The following is a 17,492-nucleotide window of genomic DNA, read 5'->3' on the forward strand; positions in this document are numbered from 1 at the left end:
GAAAGACAGAAATCCTCTCCTTCTGTCTCTCCCTACTGGTCTCTCAAGGTGCCCACCCGGGGCGAGATGGGGCTGGCACGCAGCCGGCCGCCTCCGCTCAGCCGGAAAGCTCCGCGCCAGCCGGCCTCGGCCCCGGGCGGGGGGAGCTGAGCCGTGCCCCGGTGGGGGCCGCGGTGGAGAAGCCGTCCCCGTCCCCGTCCCCATCCCCGTGCCCACCCCCACCGCCCCCATTCAGCCCCCATTCAGCCCCCATCCTCCGCGCGGTGCCGTCGGGTCGGTAGGAGCGGCACCGCAGGCAGCGGCTGCCACCTCCCGGCCGCTGCGGCTCCGGTTGTGCAACATCTCCCCCTCGGTCCCTCGGCACCCAAAGTCAGACACGGATCTCCGGAGCTTCCCCAGCCCAACCACCCCTCTATGCAGCACTACGGCAGCACAGGTGCCCACAGCCCTGCTCCCCAAGCCAGGCGGTGGCCGTCACCTCCCCGCAGCGTCCCCAGAGCCGCGATGGAAGCAGGGAGCTTCAGTAAAAAACAAAACTTTATTTGGTCCGTCAGAACCTGAGTTTGAAAACCACCCATGGATAATTCATATCATACAGGGATTACTGATCTGATTTACAATTGATAAAATATCCTATGTTTCTTAAGAGCTGGACAGTATTTACAGGGTTAAAAATATTCACAGCTCAGAAAGACAAGAGAGAAAAAGTGAAGGACAAATCATCCCGAGGAGGAGGAAGGTGCGGGGGAAGAGAGAACAGAGCGACAAACAGAACACACAGACAGAGCTTGGCTCAGCAGCCCCCGGGGCCAGGAGGGACAGAGGGACAAACCCCACAGCCACACAACCCACTGCTGCAGTGCCCCCAGAACTCACCCACACACACACACACCCAGCCAGCCGCAGGGTCACCCCAACACGGAACCCCAGTGACCCCCCACAGCTCTTGGCCTTTGCCTTGTGCTGACCGCCGTCCCTCCGATGGATGGGGTTCCCCATCGGCCCACAGAATCCCTGCCCTTCTCCCCATAAAGCCACGCTGCGGGAGCTGAGCCCGGCTCTGTCCCCACTGCCCCATGCACCCCACAGGGCGCGGGGAGGGGACGCATGGCTTCTCTCCAGGCGCTGCTTCCAGCGGCTGCCTTTGCATAGTAACACTGCGATGGGCTGGGGGGGACGGAGCAGCACCCCACAGCCCTGCTCCCCACCCTGGAGCCGAGGTCTGCGCCCTCGTTTTGCCCCAGAGTGTGGTGAAAACCAACAGCAGCAGCTTTCTGCAACAACCCTGCGCCAAATCCATCCCGACCCCAACACATGGGGACAACCCCAGCAGCCCCGGCTACGGTACCTCGGTGCCCACTCGGTCCTGGCAGCAGACAACAGAGGGGACAAGACAGAGGGTCACACAGACGGACAGACGTCAGAGGTATATTCTTCTTTGTTTGGAGCGGCCCTGGTGCCGCAGGACGGGGCAGAGCCCTGAGCGTGGTGCCTGGGCGGGATGCTGACAGCAACCTCCAGCCCCCCCGTCTCCTGCAGCCCCCTGCTACCACGCTGTGCGCCCAGAGCGGGTGGGATCCTGAGATGGCCCCGTGCCCCCCAACTGCTCCTCGTAAAGTGCGTAGGGGGGCAGCGGGCAGAGCTGGTCCCGGCCCTGAGAGTTTGCCCCAGCCCTGCGGCACAGGGCAAAGTGCTCGGTGCCACGCTCCGGCCCTGCCCCACGGCTCAGTGCTGGCAGCACGGGGGGAGACCCTGGGCTGGAGGCTCGGTGAAAGCAACGGGAGAGAGGAGCGGGGCAGGAGCGGCGCTTCGTCATAGAGGTCGGGGTCCGTGGAGTCCGGCGACGTCGGGTGTGAGCAGCGGGTTGTGGGTGCCTTTTGTGGACATCCAGTCGTTGAGGAAGGCCTGGGTGGCTTTGCGGTGCGCCAGGCGGTGCGTGATGGAGAAGCCGGCGTTACCCTCCAGCTGGGAGAGGATCACCAGCACCTGCCTGTGGAGACAGCGGGGCTCAGAGCTCAGCCACGGGGCGAAGCACGGCTCTCCATCAACACCAGGCTCTGCCTTGGCCCAGCACCCCGGGGGTGCCATCACCTCCTGCCCCACACCCACCCGCTCCTCCCTCCCTTGCCTACCCCAGACCTGTGCAGGGGAGGGACGCTGTCCTGTGTTTTGAGGCTGCCGCGCGTGGAGACGACGTTGAAGCTGTCGGTGCAGTCACACTGGACGTGCAGGTAGGACTTGGGGTGCCGGTTCTCCACCACCACGATGAGCCCTGCCCAGCCGTGCGTCAAGTAGTAGCACGTCATCCCCTCACGGCCCTGCAGCAAGAGGCATGGTCAGCAGTGTGAACCCTGCAGGCAGCCCTGTGTCTACGTGCAGCATCACCCTCTTACATTGAGTGCTGCCCACCCATGAGGCACCCCATGCTGCACCAGGGAGTGGAAATGATGCGCACCCGTGGGGGCAGGGAGGGCCTGGGGGCAGCCAGGGCTGGGTTGGCTCCTGCCAGACAGAGGATGTGGCAAAGGCAGGGTCTGGGCTCCTGCTGGCATTGCTGTCCCACCCCGTGCCACTGCTCTCACCTCGTGGCGTTCGCCCTTGTTCTCAGTCAGCAGGATGATGGCATCTGCCAGCGTGGTGGGCTGCGCCTCCACCTGCTCCACCATCACCAGGCGGGAGCTGTAGATGGCCAGGATGTAGCTGGAATAATCGGTGACCGGCCGGCTGCTGGTGGGACTGGATGCTGCACAGAAAGGGACATCGGTGAAACTGCCCCAAAGCTTCACAAGACCAGGGAATGAATCTCTGGGGTGCTGCACATATGGGCAACCTCCATTCCCAGCACATCTCCTACAGCGAGGATCGAGGGCACCTCACCGTTGCCTCCCGCAATGCCTCCCCCAGCAGCGCCACATGGAGGGCACCCATTCCCTTACCCTGGGCGGCAGTGGGGCCCGCCAGCGCAGCGCTCCAGTGATTGAAGGCACAGCACACGACGGCGTACTCGCCCGGCTCCAGCATCACGTCGCAGTTGACAAACTTCTTGACAGCCCGTTTGCTGTGAGCCATCAGGCGGCCAAGGCTCAGCTTGTTGCCGCTGGTGAAGGTGGCCCGGAAAACCATGATGCACAGATCCAGCAAGTGGCTGTCCACAGCGTCCGACCGCCTGTGCCAGGATGGGGGAAGGGTCACACGTCACCAGAGAGCTTCCCCACAGAGTGCAGAGGCCATGGGTGCAGAGTCCTTCCACTGCACTGGGGGCTGCTCCAGGAACTGGTGTCCAGGCTTTGGTTCTGGCTGAAACACGAGCCATGGGGATCGGAGAAATGCCAAAGGAGGCTCATCCCCGAGCACTACAAGCCCAAGGGACAGCATGGGGTGAGGAGGAGGTATGACAGGGACAGCCCTGAGCGTTTCTCCCTGCGCTGGTCACTTCCTGCAGCCCTCGTACTGCCCCAGCTCACCTGCTGCCCTCCTGGAAGAGGGCAAACTCCAGGGCAGCACGTTCCAACACGGTCAGCGATGTCACCGTCACTGGTCCATTGGCCTTGTTGGGGAACATGCCCTGCACACGCACCTCATGCCAGTCTGAATGGAGCTTGCAGATATCCACGGAGTCAAAATACCTGTGGGGAAGTTGGAATCAGTGCCTGCAGGGTCCTCTGGGTGTGCACTGCTCTGTCCCACTCCCCAGCATGCTACAGGTCACACAGCCCAGAGCTGCAGGCACTGCAACATCGCCCACACCCAGAGAGTGATGCCTGCCCCATTTTGCCTCTGTGTTCCATTTTCTGTTCCACTGCTGCCCGTTACTCTGTGCTTTTTGGGGCTTTGCCTCCTCTGAGCAAAGAGGTTCCTAAATGCGGCAGTTTCGCCCCTTGGTCCCCCCTGTTACATTGCCTGCTCCCACCCTCACTGCCTCTGTACCCTGGGTGCTACCGTACTTAATGAAGTCGCTGTACTCCATCCAGAAGACCCCCTCACTGCTGCCGTGGGGCATCAGGTCGTGGCGCAGGGAAACAGGCCAGTGGGGCCACTCGTCAGACCAGCTGCCATTCCAAGAGAAGCGACCCCACGGGTTTCGGAGCCGCAGTAACCTACGGGACAGGGACCAATGGGGTCAGACAATCAGGAGAAAGGGGACTCATCCCCAAGGTTTTCTGCTGGCAGGACACGTGCTGTGTTACACCAGCCTCTGCCCTGAACTCACCTGAAGCCTTGGACATCCCGCACGTCCAGGATGGAGTACGCGTGCCGCGGACGGAGCCCCATGCTCTCATAGGCCACATCATCCACTTTCATATTGCCCCCACCACAGGATGCACCCATGAGGAACCTGCAGGGGGACAGCAGAATGCTTGGTGTCCTGCAAGGCGTGATGGAAGCTCGTATCCACTGCTTGAGGCACAGGACAGGCTCTCCCCAGCAGGCTCTCATACATCCCTCTGCAACCACAAGCAAACCTGCATGGAGCAAGGCCCTGGTCCTGCTGAGCACAGCTTTGCCTGGGCAGAAGCAAGCTTCCTCTGTTTGCTGGGGTTTGTGCTGAGCCCAGGCTCCATGATGAGCTTCTCTGAGCAGCGCCCTCAGAGCAGAGCCTTTGGTTTCAAATCACACCAGACAGTGCAGACCCATCCTACCCTGCCCGATCCCATTGCTTCCCACTTGCAGCCCTGGATGCTCTGCCTGTTTCCAAACGTCACACATTTCCTGCTAGGCCCTGTGGTCCTGCCACAGACTGGGCCAAGTGGAGAGCCAAATAGTACAGCTGACTGCATGCTGCTCTGTGGTGGTGAGGACAAAACATCTGGGATGGGGGGGCTGTACCAACCAGGTTGGAGGGACACCATGTGCTGGGATGCATCAGCCCGTATGGCAAAAGCTGTGACTCCAATGCTGCATGTGGGCAAAGCAAACCCAAAGGCTCCATGCTGGCCATCTAAACCTCTGGGAGACAGCACATAGTTCACCAGGATTTTAATTTCATATGAAAATTAAACAAAGGAAAAACCACTTCACAGCAGGGAGGCTCTGTCCAGTTTAGGTGAATACCAAGCATGGAAGGCCCCACCCCAAGCAGGGCACTAAACCCCCTCCTATGAGCCTCTGCAGATGAGAGTTGCCCCCCTCAGCCCCCTCTCCAAGCTTCCATACTCCTGCCAGGGCCCCTCCTGCCTCGTCTTACCCAGCCTCCTTAGAACTCAGCATTTTGGCCCAGATGAGGTCAGTGTCAATGGGCTCCTCGCGAGGGTTAGTGGAGCTGACCTGCAGCATCAGGCTCTCGCAGGGGGCACCGGTTAGTGTAGCCAGGCCTTCAATAGCACGCCCTGCCTGGAGGGCAAAGTACGAACCATGAAGCTTGGCCAGGGCCTTCTCAATGAGCGCGACCCACAGCTGCTTCCTCTGGGCCTGGGGAAAGAGAAAGACATCATGAGCCACCCTGAGCAGGGGACGGACAAGCACTCACAAAGCCCTGCTCATCCAGCTCTGCCAGAAAGGCAAATTCCACACTGAAAACAAAGAATTGCATCTGCCTGGATCCTGTCCACCATAAGGGCCAATGCCAGACACTTCCACACTGAGGGAGATGTTGAGTGCAGCTGAGGCTGGGGACTTTGTGAGCTGCACCAGCATGCAGCTTCCCTGAGCGCTCATCTCCAAGCCTTGTTCCCCCACAGTGCTTCACTGTGCACGCTTGGAGCTGTGTGTATTGTAAAGCAGGATTTGGATTTGCAGAACAAAGTCAAAGCCAGCAGTCCCAGCTCCCTGTCTCCAGCACGGTTTGGTTGACAGATTCTGCAGTCTGAGTTTCAATAAAGACGTTCTCAGTCTCCTTCATGGAAATGATCCCAGCAAGTGCCCCTGGGCCTGGCAAGAAGGGCAGAATGTGCAATGACGTCCCGGAGAGGCTCAGGGAGCTTCATTCATCCTAGCAGATGCCACCTGAGTGTGCTCAGAGCCACCGGGCACTGGCTCCAAACAGGCTGCTCTGTGCAATCCCCCCTCACCACGGCCCCTCCCTGGCAAAGCCAAGCTGCCAGACCTTCCTGCAGAGCAAAGAAACAGCTTTTGCTCAGCCCCTCTCTGCCCCCTTGGTGCAAAAGCACGCAGAAATATTTTCCTTTTGCCATGCCTGTAAAGATGTCCTCCCATACCAGTGAATTGACCTGCAATGCAGAGAGGAGTGATGCAAAAACAACCGCAAAGAAACTTGTCCATCACAGCCTGGAAAATACTAAATGGGATCTACATTGGGTTTACACAACGGCCTCAAAGAGCTCAGCTGACATCAGGGTGCAGCAAACAGCATCCATCAGCCCTCCCAATGCAGCTCTCAGCAGGTGCCCCATGTGAACTACAGCACAGACAACCGGGGACAAGCTCCTTTCCCCAGAGTGCTGCCCACCCCTCCCAGCCCCCCTGTGGGCACCGGAGCTGCTGACCTGTGAGAAGAGCAGGTACCCGCACTCGTCGCAGGGCAGCATGTCGTCCACCAGCACTGTGGTCCACGTGCCATCCTTGCAGAGCCGCACCTGGTAGGCGCCCTCAGGGCACAGCGTCCGTGTGATCATCACCCTTTCCACCAGCTCTGGTCGCTCAGCCAGCACGGCCAGGGCGCTCAGGAACCTGCAGGGGATGGGGATGCACTCAGTGGGGTTGGATGAGCAGCACGGGGCAACGGCCAGTAAATGGGAGTGCTTGGGAAGGGGTGAAGCAAAGGACAGGCCCCACAGAAGTGAGCTTGGGTAAGGCTGAGGGGTCTGAGCCCAACCTGGGTGATGGGGGAAGGAGCAGCAGGAGTCACCCAGCTCAACTCCTCCTTACCAGCAGTTTCCCAGCAGTCCCTGAAGGATATCTGAGGGTCTGGGGGTCCGGAACACCGACCACTTCACCGATCGGTCTTTGAAGATGTTACAGTTGATTTCGTGGGGTCGCAACCACTGCTTCACCCTCTGCTGCACGCTGTCACCTTCCGGGAATCCCACAGACTTGGGCCCAGGGTGGAAACTGTCATCTACAAAATTGACTTTGTTCTGCAAGAGCAAAAGGCAACAACAGAATGAGCGTGTGCGGCCCACGCAGCTCCCGGGGCCTCCAGATCGGAAGGCCACAAGCCTGTTCCCTCCTCAGGGCTCCCAGCTGTAGCCCAAATCTGCCTTTATCTGCTTTACAGGAACCTTCTGGGCAGGGAATGTCTCACACCTCACACCGGTGCTAAAAGTCGGACGGCGGGGAACCTTGGCTGCCTCTACAAGCAGTGAAGCAGGCGAGCAGCAGGCCTGCAGGGAGCATCTGGCAATCAAGACTCCCCAGCACGAGCCCCATGCTAAGCTGTCCTGGCTCTGCAGCCCCAGCCTCGAGCTGCAGATAATCACAGAATAAAAAGCATAAAATAAAACAGGATGCACCGAAAGGCAGATGATCCTGTAGGTATCAGTTGCAGATGTAGGATGGAAGCCCAGAATTTCTCTGAGGGGAGGAGAATGGCTTTTCCAGACACTTTAACACGGGGTGAAGTAAGAACCAGGATTTGTTACTGTTAATTAAATGAAATTAAATTCTTTCTGCTTTAAATGAGCTTTTATACACAACAAGTCGGTATTTGTCCTTCCTCTGCAGTTCTAGCTCACTGATGTGAACCCTTTCTACACAATGCCTCAATTAGTGCTCCCGTTTTGCAGAAGGGTGTTTTGCAGCTAATTGTCACCATTCAAACACCAGTACAGGCCAAGGAGGACACCCCAGGATTCACATTCTCAAGGAGAGCATCTGATCCACGCTCACAGTGCAGCTGGCCCTGCACATTTCAAAGCACAAGCATCCTAACGCCACCAAACCCTGTGCTGTGACAGACTGGGGAGCATTGGCTGCATAGGACATTTGGTGGACTCTTTGCCAGGCCAGGGCAGCAGAGAGTCTGCTCCTAGACGGTGCCAGACAAGGAACTCTGCTTGTTTGTCCTGCAAGGGGATAAGACTGTAAACAGAACAGTTCTGCAGGCAGAGGTGCCAGAGCAGGCACAGACAGCAGAGTCCTGGGTCATGTTTCTGGCTCTGCAGAACACGCTGCACTGCTGACACGAGCCGTTATGCAGAAAGGGGAAGGACACTGAATCAGAGGAGAGGAAAAGCACGAGACAGGGGGGATGAGCAAGAGAGGGGACAGCACAGGGCAGGAAGCAGCAGCCCTGTGCAGAGGGGCAGAGGTCAGCCCATCTTGAACGTGAAAAGATAAAGCTAAAAATGGGGCTTGGGCACTGAGAAAGAGCTGAGAAAGGCAACACTGGAATAGCAGAAGAGGCAGAAATCCCTCCTGCAAGGCAAGGTGCCCCTCATGGGCAGCGGGCAGAAGGTTTGGCCAGTTGATGCTCCCCTCCAGTGCTGACACACAGCAGCCAGGAGGAAGCTCTGAGGCTGCCTGACATCCCAGCTTGGCTAGGGGGAGCTGCTTGGGCTGCTGTGAGAAGTTACAGACACAAAGGGAGAAGAGAGAGCAGGAGCCCGGGAGCAGCACCATCCCACCACTGTGGGAGCTCCACGTGCCAGCCAGCCCACACTGATCCCCACTGACAGGCTGGGGAGCTGGATGAGCTTAGCCCAGGTTCCTGTGGACAGCTGTGCAGGATGAGGTGAGGAAGACTCCTTCCCCTTTTAGCAGTGGAGAGCTGCTAATTCAGCCTGGCCATCCCACCTAATTCAGGCCTGATTCTACTGGACGTAGCAGGTGCTCCCTGCCTACAAAAGAGACAGTTCACTTGTAGAATCAAGGTCTCTCTGCTATAAAGATACCCAGGTCTATTAAGGAAGGACACACAGCAATTAAAACAGAAACAACCCCAAAACAGAACCAGTTTCAGTGGTCTCCTTCCCAGGTCAAACAACTCCATGATCACCAGTCTGTGCAGCACAGACACGGGCATGGAGGCACTCTTTGGCCCAAGCAGGAAGAACCTTGTCTCTGCGTCAGAATGGGACTGCAATTCCCTTTCCATCTGGTCCACAGAAGCTGGAGGCTTACCCCAGAAGGAGGGCAGAGAAAGAACAGCATTTGCAGGAGCATCTTATGCCACTCAAGGGAAAAACAGGGCTGTGAGACTGCTGTTTGAGACTGAGACCCAACAGATTAAGACAGATAGCGCACAGTGCAAGGGAAGCACACACGCTTCGAGACCCTCACCTGGAGTCAGGACAAAGCTCAGCCTCTGCTGTCCTTCCCCAAATGTGGTGAGGTACTTACAGCTGCATATTTACAAACATAATTGCAGGCTGAGGAGCCCCAGGACAGACAAACAATGCCACAAAGGCAGGATTTTGGAAGCCCTTGGAACCCCAGGCTCACACACAGCTGCAGAGGTAACAGTGCCCTCTGCTCACACTCCTGCCAGTGCAGCATCCTGATTTCCTGCACCTGCACTGCAGCTGCTGCCCAGAAACACTGGGGCCACCAGCAAACCTGCATGCACTCCTTCCCAGCCTTCGCTTCTGGGCAGACAAGAATTGGACCAATCACCCAGGAATGTCTCCTTTAGCACTGATTGTTCCCTCCCACTGATTTGAAGTATTGTTACGAGCCAGAGTTCATGCTCAGACTTCCTCACCTTTGGACAGAGAGTGAACCAGGTAGGTACCTTGGAAGGGCCCTTCACCCTAGAAATTACCTTGCACTGATTCAAAATACTACACATTTCAGTGCTACTACCCAGCATGCATCCATTGCAGGTGAATGTTTCTGCAACCCCAGGGCTCAAAGTCAAAGAGACAGCTTGCTTGTGCAAAGCCACATCCCAGACTCATGGGGCAGGAGTGGCAAGGGCACTCTCCAAGCGTGATCAGAAGCAAGAGGAGCTCAGCTCACACTCACCTCCCTGCAGAAGGTCACAATGTTCTCCCACAGGGCCTTGGCCTCTCCTTCATCTGTCTGCCTCCTCTTTTCCACATGCATGCTCTCCCTCCTTTTGAGGGGCTTGAGTCCCTTGCGCTGAGCCACGTACTGCTGCGGGGTATGGCAGGCCACGCAGTGCTTGGCTTTCAGCTCATTGAGCAGGGTGCACGCAGGACAAGCCCACTGGCCCGGCCGGTCCTGAGTGCCAGGCAGCTGGGATGGGAAGAGGCGGGCGACCTTGCGGGCAGAGGGTGCCTTGGTGCCACAGGAGGAGCAGCTGCCCTTCTCGCCAGCCCCGCACTCAGGGCAGCGGGGGGACGGCTCACCCTGTGGGCTGTGCTCCTGGAAGCCGTGCAGCTTGGAGGAACCGCAGACTTTGCATTTCTGGGCCAAGGTTGGGTTCTTGAGTGTGCACTTAGAGCAGGACCAGGTGGTGAAGTCGGGACTGGAGGGGCTACAGGGGGTGAATCTCACCGAGTCTCCCACCAAATTGATGGTGTCGCTGCCTTTCTGGGTGCTGCAGGCCTCGCATTTACCGGCCCCGGCAGAGTTGAGCAGGGAGCAGGTGCTGCACTTCCAGTGGGACAGGCTGACATCCATCTCCTCCTCCAGCACGCTCAGCCGCTTGTTGGACAGCAGCTCCTGGAGGCGGGCAGCCGGCGCGGCCCTGGCCTGGCCCTGTGGGGAGCCCTTCTGCCCCGCAGTGCCCTGAGCCCCGGGCTGCGGTGCTTCGGGACCTGGCATCTGCAGCTGGGGGGGGACCTCGCGCCGGCTGCGGGGCACTGGGTTGTTCTGCAGCCCAGGGGAGAAGGGGCTGAAGGCCGGCATCTTCTGTGCCTCTTGTTCCATCGCCACCGGGCCCTGAGTGGCCGCAGCGTCACCATCGGAGATCTCTGTGGGGACTAAAGACTGCGGGGTGGAGGGGGCCATGTGGAAGCCAGCAGGGGTGATGACCTCAGGGACGACCAGCGCCTCAGGTGGGATTTTGGGCAAGGAGAGTTTGCGTGGCCCGCCGCAGGCCGAGCACGAGTTGGCCACCGGAGTGTTGTGCAGCGTGCAGCGCTGGCAAGCCCAGCCGCTCTCCAGCTCCGCTTCATCGGGACTCTTCCCCTCTGAATCCTCACTGCTGCTTTCCACCTTGGCAGCCTCCTCCTTGGCTGTGCCCTTGGGCTCCACCAGCACTGCAGGCTTGGGCAGGATGCCATTGATGACAGGCAGGGGAGAGCCGCTGGGCCCTGGCTCTGGAGTGAAGCCGCACATTTCGCAGGTTTCTTTGCCCAAAAAGTTCTTGAAGGTGCAGCGGGCACAGGGCCACTTCTGCTCCTCCACACTGAGCCGCAGGATGTGGTTGAGGTCCGGCTTCTGGCGCGGGGCTTCACATATGGAGCACTGCCGTTGGCCCACGGGGTTCAGGAAGGTGCAGCGGGTGCAGGACCACTCGTGCACGGCAGCCATGGAGCTGGGAGAGTGGGAGTGGCTGGAAGAGAGCAAAGGTAGAGTCAGCAAAGGGCCAGCAAGTACACGGGGGCGCCAGGTGTTCTCCAGGCTGGTACAGGGAGAACCCTGCTTCCAGGAAGGAAACAAGCCGTAATCCAGCCATTGCTCTCCAGGAACTCGTTTCTCTGGCACTGACAACATAATTCTGCAAGTGCACAGCAGTGTGCCAGCTTCCACCCAAAACACCTCAGGAAGGGCACAGAAAGCAGTCCATAACCCCAGTGAGCCCTCTGCTGCATGAGGGAGGAGTACAGGGCACCTGACCAGCATGGGAACTCACACTTGAGAACTGCTCATGCCTCCCTTGGGCAACACCTAGCCCGCTTTTCTGCTCCCAGCATCAGATCATTCCTCTTTCAGAGCCTCTCCAGTCCACCTCTGTTGCATTTTCTGCTCTCCTTTTCTCCAGGCTCACTTCAGTTATCTATCACCTCTGCTGGAATCAGTTCCAGGGACTCAGCAGTTCCCAGCTCCCCCCAGTTCAGGCAGCAGCAGGTCTTTGTGTCCAGTAGACTCTGAGGGGCACCGTGCCCCAGCCACAGCCCTGCTTACCTGGATAGTGGAGAGGCCCCAGACCCTGGCAGCCCTTGGTTTTAGCCTCCAGACCTGCAGGAAAAAGCCTGACACCTGAATGTAGGAATAAATCCAACACACACCAAAGGCAATGGTAGCCCCCGGGCTCACAGAGATCAGCTCTTCTCACTGTGGCTCTCCTGGTGCTTTCAGGAAGGCGATGCCCCGATTGCACACGTGCTAATGAGAAATTGGAAGAACAGCAGCACTTTAAGTGCCCTTTGTCTCCTGCTCTGGGTCACTTCCTGAAGTGTCCAACCATGCTGGGCTGAAACAGTTTCCTGCTTCCTTCTCCTTTGTACAAAGGCCAAATAGTTCTCCCGCAGGTAAATGCGAAGCACCAGAGCCCTCCCCCTGTGCACTCCAAACCAGGTAACGCAGAGCCTCCAAGCTCACCCTGCACCTTCAGCTCTTCCTGGGAACACTGACTTCAGGCTGCCCCAGAGCAAGGAGCCAGCAGCCTGCATCAGTGGGCTCACCACCCGCACAGCACAGACTGTAACAAAGAAGGGAGAGAAAACGTGTTGTACCACAGAGGACACGTAGAGAAAGCTCTGGGATGCTCATGCAGTCCACAGAGGGAGCACGGTGCTGGCTGCCCTTCAGCATCCCAACAGCAGCACCTGCACAAACAGCTTCCCAAGGCAGTCGAGCTGATTGCATTGCAGCAGCAGGACCTTGAGGGGACAGAACACACAGCAAAAGCCACCCTCCACGGCTGGGTACAGGGGCTGCTCTCCCAGGAGCATCCCAGCAGCATCCAACCACATTTCCCAACCACATCTCGCTGCTAGTAGCAGAACAGCTCTCCCTCACAAGGAGATCAGATGCAACCTTCAAATCCCTTCTTTAATCAAACATTTCTCTAAATAGAGCCAGAACCCAAAAAAATCCATTTTATTTCAAGAGAGAGCTCGAAAATTCATTTGGGTTCATATACCGTGCCTTCACAGTTTGAACTTTACAAGGCATTTATTTGTTGGAGTTCTTTCAAGAATCTTTCCCAGCTAAAAGAAATATAAACATTGATTTTTCTGCCTGAAGTTCTACAGCCACGAGCACAGTCTCTCCCTGTCTGCCCACAAATGTCTGAAAGGGAAACCAGTCTTCAAACAGAGAAAGGGAAGGAGCTGTGCGACCAGCTCCAGCAGAGGCAGGGAAGCAAAAGGGGCCATGAAGGGCACCGTGATCCTGTCACATCCATTTGTCTTACTGGATAAGGCTCATCAAACCACAGACATCAGCAAAAGGAAAGCAAAGGCTGCCAGCAACCCGTGCCATCCACATCCATCCTGTAGCATCCCGTGCTGGAGAAGCATGGGCTCAAAACCCAACCCCTAACCGCACATGCCGCACTGCTTACCGCAGGTTGAGACCCTTCAGCCACTGCTCCTCCCACTGTGCAGAGGACAACAGAAAGAAATCACCCCTTTCCTCTGTCAGTAGAGAGAAGGGAAAAACCAGGATACCCAACAAGACACGAGGGGACAGTGGGATGAGTCAGGAGTGCCTGATGTGCTTCCGGCAAGGAGCTGCAGGCTAGGGAAGGCAGCACAGCCTCCCTTGGCCAGGCAGGCAATGCAAGCTCCAGGCAGCAGAAGGGATGCAGCAGCCAGGACACTGCAGGGCTCTGCCCTGCTGCTGCACTGCCTGCGCTCTGTCCCAAGTTCTGACAGCAGCCAGAGAGCTGCTGCCCTCCCTGCCACTGCTGTCCCTGTCCTGGTCCCCCCTCTGCCCTTCCATGCCGCCTACTCCAGGAACACCAGCCAGCTCACCTCTGGGATTTCAATCTGCTTGAGTCTGACAGCACCCAGCAAAGCTTGCCTTTGGCCAGCTCTTGTTTTGCTGCTCCTTCATGGGTCTGTGACTTTCCTGGCAGCAGAAGGACCAGCAGCATGGCAAGCTGGTAGGGACGTCCCTGTCTTCTTGTCCTCAGGAGGCTGTCACATCTTGCCACCAGGCACAGCAACCACACAGCTATCCATGCAGTCTAGTAGGAGATGCAGAGAAATGGAAGGGGACATGGGCAGGCATCCTGGGCCACCCCCAGCCCAGTTCTGTCTCCAAACTGGTGCATCAGCCTGGACAACAGGCAGTGCACAACTGCAGCCTGTTTCTGCGCAGAACAATCCTGCTCCCTGCCTGGAGCACCATGATAAACACAGGGTCCCAAGGTGAAAGCAGGTGCAGAACTGAACAGGCAATGCTGGGTGCTGGCCCTTGGCCTACCCCCATGTAGCAGACCTCATACCTATGCTCAGAGTGCCTGGCAGCAGCCACCACCCCCTGGTTCTGTTTACCTTGCATAAAGTTGCTGGGTGAAGGAGGAACCTTCAACAGCTTGCCTGGGGTCTCTTCCCTGTAAAGTCTGGCTGGCTCGTTTCCTGGCAGGCAACAAGTCTGTGTGAGAAAATACAGTTGTCTCCGCCATCTCTTCCCTAAACCCATCTGCTGTATGATAACACACATGCTCTCCAGCCCCAGAAGATGCAACTGAGATAAACATTGCCTGCCACCTCCCTGAGTGCCCTGCAGCAGAGGGGTTCTCCTCACAAAACCCACTCGGCAGTGACCTGCAAAGTCACCCACCCACAGGAGGGCTCCTTCCTGGAAGGAGGCACTTTGCAGGGAGCACGATGATGCAAGCAAAGGGTGCCCAGCCTCTCAGCACCCTGTGATGTGGCACGTCAGCTGGCACGAGGCATCACCACCTTAGCAGCACTGCACCCACCTTAGCAGCCTAAATGTAATACCTTGGAAGAAAAAAAAAGCCTGTATAAAATACTCAACCAAGCATGGCACTCTCAGTGCACTGTGATCAGGACCCAGGGAACCTTACTGTTTGCCATTCATTGCAGATCCATGAGTGCCACAAAGCCCAAAGCCAAGATGACAGCCTCTAAAGAAAGAAGCTCGGGCACGTTATGTAGTTGTCTCCCCCTGGACACTGTTTTTGGGAGGACAGAGATGGCAGAGAATGGCTGTCACTAGGAGGGAAGGGAGAGTTACTGCAGAGATATTGCTGGTCCTTTGCTTCCCTCTAAGGAGCAGGAATTCTCCTCTAACTAAAGCAGGGCAGAAGACAGCAAAAGGATTCATAAGGCACTTCCAAACCCACCTCAGGACAGCGATGACCTCCTCTGAGGGCTTGTCTTGCAGGAGCTCTGGCACTTGTTTGAGACATCAAACAAGCCAGAGGTCTCAGTTACCTCTAGGTGTCATCTGAGACAAAAGGCACTGCCCCAGGCCTCCCCAGAGCAGGACAAGACAGGAAGGAACAGGGCAGGATGCAAGACTGGGAAGTGCCCCAAACCTGCAGTTATGTCTTTCCTGCAGGCAGGGAGCTGGTGCTGTGCCAGCTCCAAGCGCCGTGCATCTCCAAGGGCAAGAGACGGCAGCCAGCCCTGTCCAGAAGCTCAGACTGCCACTGTGCATGACTCGAGGTGACCCAGGCACTGGAGCGAGATATCCAGCACTCTGCTGCACAGCCCCCAGCAGTGTGCAGGGCTGCGTGAGCCTGTATCAGCACCAAGATCAGGCTGCTCCTCTAAATAAAACTCCTCCAGAGAAGCTAACGCCTTACAACTCACTGCTTCAGTTCTCTCCAGCAATAGATAAACAAATAAATAAAAATCAATTGTTCTCGTCAGCAACACACAAGCCCCGAGTTCTCTGATACAGAATGCACTGTAGCAAAACCCTCCCGCTTGATAAATACAAGAAAGGGCATTAGATGTTTGTGGTCGAAAAAGGAAGAATCACACAAAACAAACAAACAAACAGAATCCTGCCTCAATTATCTGTGAGCTGTAAACCATTTCTCCCATGCAGCTGTTTTCTGTTTAACTCCTTCCAGCAGCACTGACCCAAAGGAGCAGCCTCACACACGGACCTACCACACCTCCAGCAGCAACTGCAGCAGAAGACAGCCATGGCTGTGCAAAGACAGCTGCAGGAGGTCAGGAAACAGGCAGCATCACTCTGGCAGTTGGAAGGGCACGTGGGTGGCACTGCTGGCTCCTGCCTACACGCCGTGCAGCACAGGCAGGGAGAGTCCGGTGGCTGAGCTGCCTTCCTCCTGCAGAGCCAGGCAGAGCTGGGCTGGATCAAGGGGAAGGTTTTGGCAGATGTACTGGCAGAGCAACATAGAAAAGCTACGAGCAGGGACTTTTCAATATTTACAGATTTTTACAGGAGCATCAATAGAGAAAAACAGCCTCTGATTCACACTTGTAAGCCCCCAAGGCTACAGAAGTGTCACCAGCTCAGTGCCAGCATCATACAAACAGTGCAGGTTGCATAAGCATTTCCAAATCCTGCCTCTCTCAGTCCTCTAAAGTGAGCCAAGTAAATAAAACTGGCTGCAACTCCACTGACCTTCACCCAAGCTCAGAGAAGCGCAGCGAAAACGAAAGCACAAGAAGGGACCCGTCCCTCTGTGCTCATCTCCCACTTTCCCCCATAACAGTTCTTCAGCTGTGGAATGAAAAATCACAAAGAAAATGGCCCCTGAGCTCACCCATGATTTCTCAGAGGCTCATAGCAGAGCAACAGAGTCAGGATCCACACCAGGTGGATCCTTCAGGACAAGACTGGAGCTGGAGCCTGGTCTGAGCTCCCAGCTTTCCTTGGACAGAGCAATTATATTGACACAGAAAACAGTCACCACCAATGCTAATAATCTGCAATGAAGCAAGAGAAATCTGTTCTATTTGGTGAAGTAATGGTGGCAGGGAAGGATCACTTATCCAAGTAGAAGGAAGAAAAGAAATCTGCAGCAAAAGACCTTGCAAGAGTGAGCACCTGAAGGTGAACAGGGCCATTGAAAGATGCATGAGCAGCACACAACGCTCCCTGCAAAGGGCCAAGAGGCTCAGGTAGACACTACAGGTTTTCCAAGCTGATGACACACTCCAGTTCCTGGGATCTCTTGGTCCCATTGCAGCAGATCTCGTGTGTGTTCTTGCACAGCTTCTATTCAGCTTCTACACCGGACACAGCTCACAAAGTGCTCAGCCAGCTCACGTGTGATTCACTGGCCAGGGAGAAAAGAGGCTGTGAGTTTTAATAGGAAGGCTCCCGGGGGAAAATTGAACTCTACTCAATGAGAAGTGTGAGAAAAAAAATACAGGCCCCAGCTAAATGGAGTTTGTTCAACAGCACATGGTTGTGGCAGCCAACAAAACCACAGAACCTGCTCTCAAACTGCAACTTTCCCAGCAATTTACTTTGCAGTCAATTCCCAGAGAATCGGGTTTGCATGTCTTAACAAAGATGTTTCTGGGGAGAGGACAGGGAAGAAGAAACGATTTCCAAGGCAACACTGTAAGTACAACTGCTTGCAAAGGATGCAAGAGGAACAGGGAACGTGCTCCTCTACCTTTTGCTGGCAGTGCAGCAGGCCCCAAGGAAGTGCCCAGAGCCAGGTGGGAAATGAGCAGAGGCAGAAGCACAGCAGAGACAGGAACACCTCGAAACTCCTGTAAGCTGCACCAAAATCTGTCCCTGATGAAGGAAAGAAGTTGCAAAGATCTTCATCA

General features: G+C 56.6%; 1 protein-coding gene across 12 annotated transcripts in view; it reads right to left on the reverse strand.

The window, feature by feature from the left end:
• Window positions 1–521: 521 nt before the first annotated feature.
• The window catches only part of CAPN15 (calpain 15), a 38,846-nt gene continuing 21,875 nt past the window's right edge, over window positions 522–17,492 (reverse strand). For all 12 annotated transcript variants that reach the window (XM_072349380.1, XM_072349382.1, XM_072349383.1 and 9 more), the window contains 11 exons: window positions 9,862–11,359; window positions 6,826–7,034; window positions 6,444–6,627; window positions 5,186–5,409; window positions 4,211–4,336; window positions 3,945–4,097; window positions 3,465–3,626; window positions 2,937–3,166; window positions 2,583–2,743; window positions 2,140–2,318; window positions 522–1,990 (listed from right to left, as the gene is read on the reverse strand). In XM_072349380.1, coding sequence (XP_072205481.1) covers window positions 1,813–1,990; window positions 2,140–2,318; window positions 2,583–2,743; window positions 2,937–3,166; window positions 3,465–3,626; window positions 3,945–4,097; window positions 4,211–4,336; window positions 5,186–5,409; window positions 6,444–6,627; window positions 6,826–7,034; window positions 9,862–11,359 — 3,304 coding nt within the window. In that variant the 3' untranslated portion in view covers window positions 522–1,812. The remainder of the gene's footprint in view (window positions 1,991–2,139; window positions 2,319–2,582; window positions 2,744–2,936; window positions 3,167–3,464; window positions 3,627–3,944; window positions 4,098–4,210; window positions 4,337–5,185; window positions 5,410–6,443; window positions 6,628–6,825; window positions 7,035–9,861; window positions 11,360–17,492) is intronic.

The sequence above is a fragment of the Excalfactoria chinensis genome, chromosome 14, assembly GCF_039878825.1.
Source record: "Excalfactoria chinensis isolate bCotChi1 chromosome 14, bCotChi1.hap2, whole genome shotgun sequence".
In the NCBI taxonomy this organism is placed as follows: domain Eukaryota; kingdom Metazoa; phylum Chordata; class Aves; order Galliformes; family Phasianidae; genus Excalfactoria; species Excalfactoria chinensis.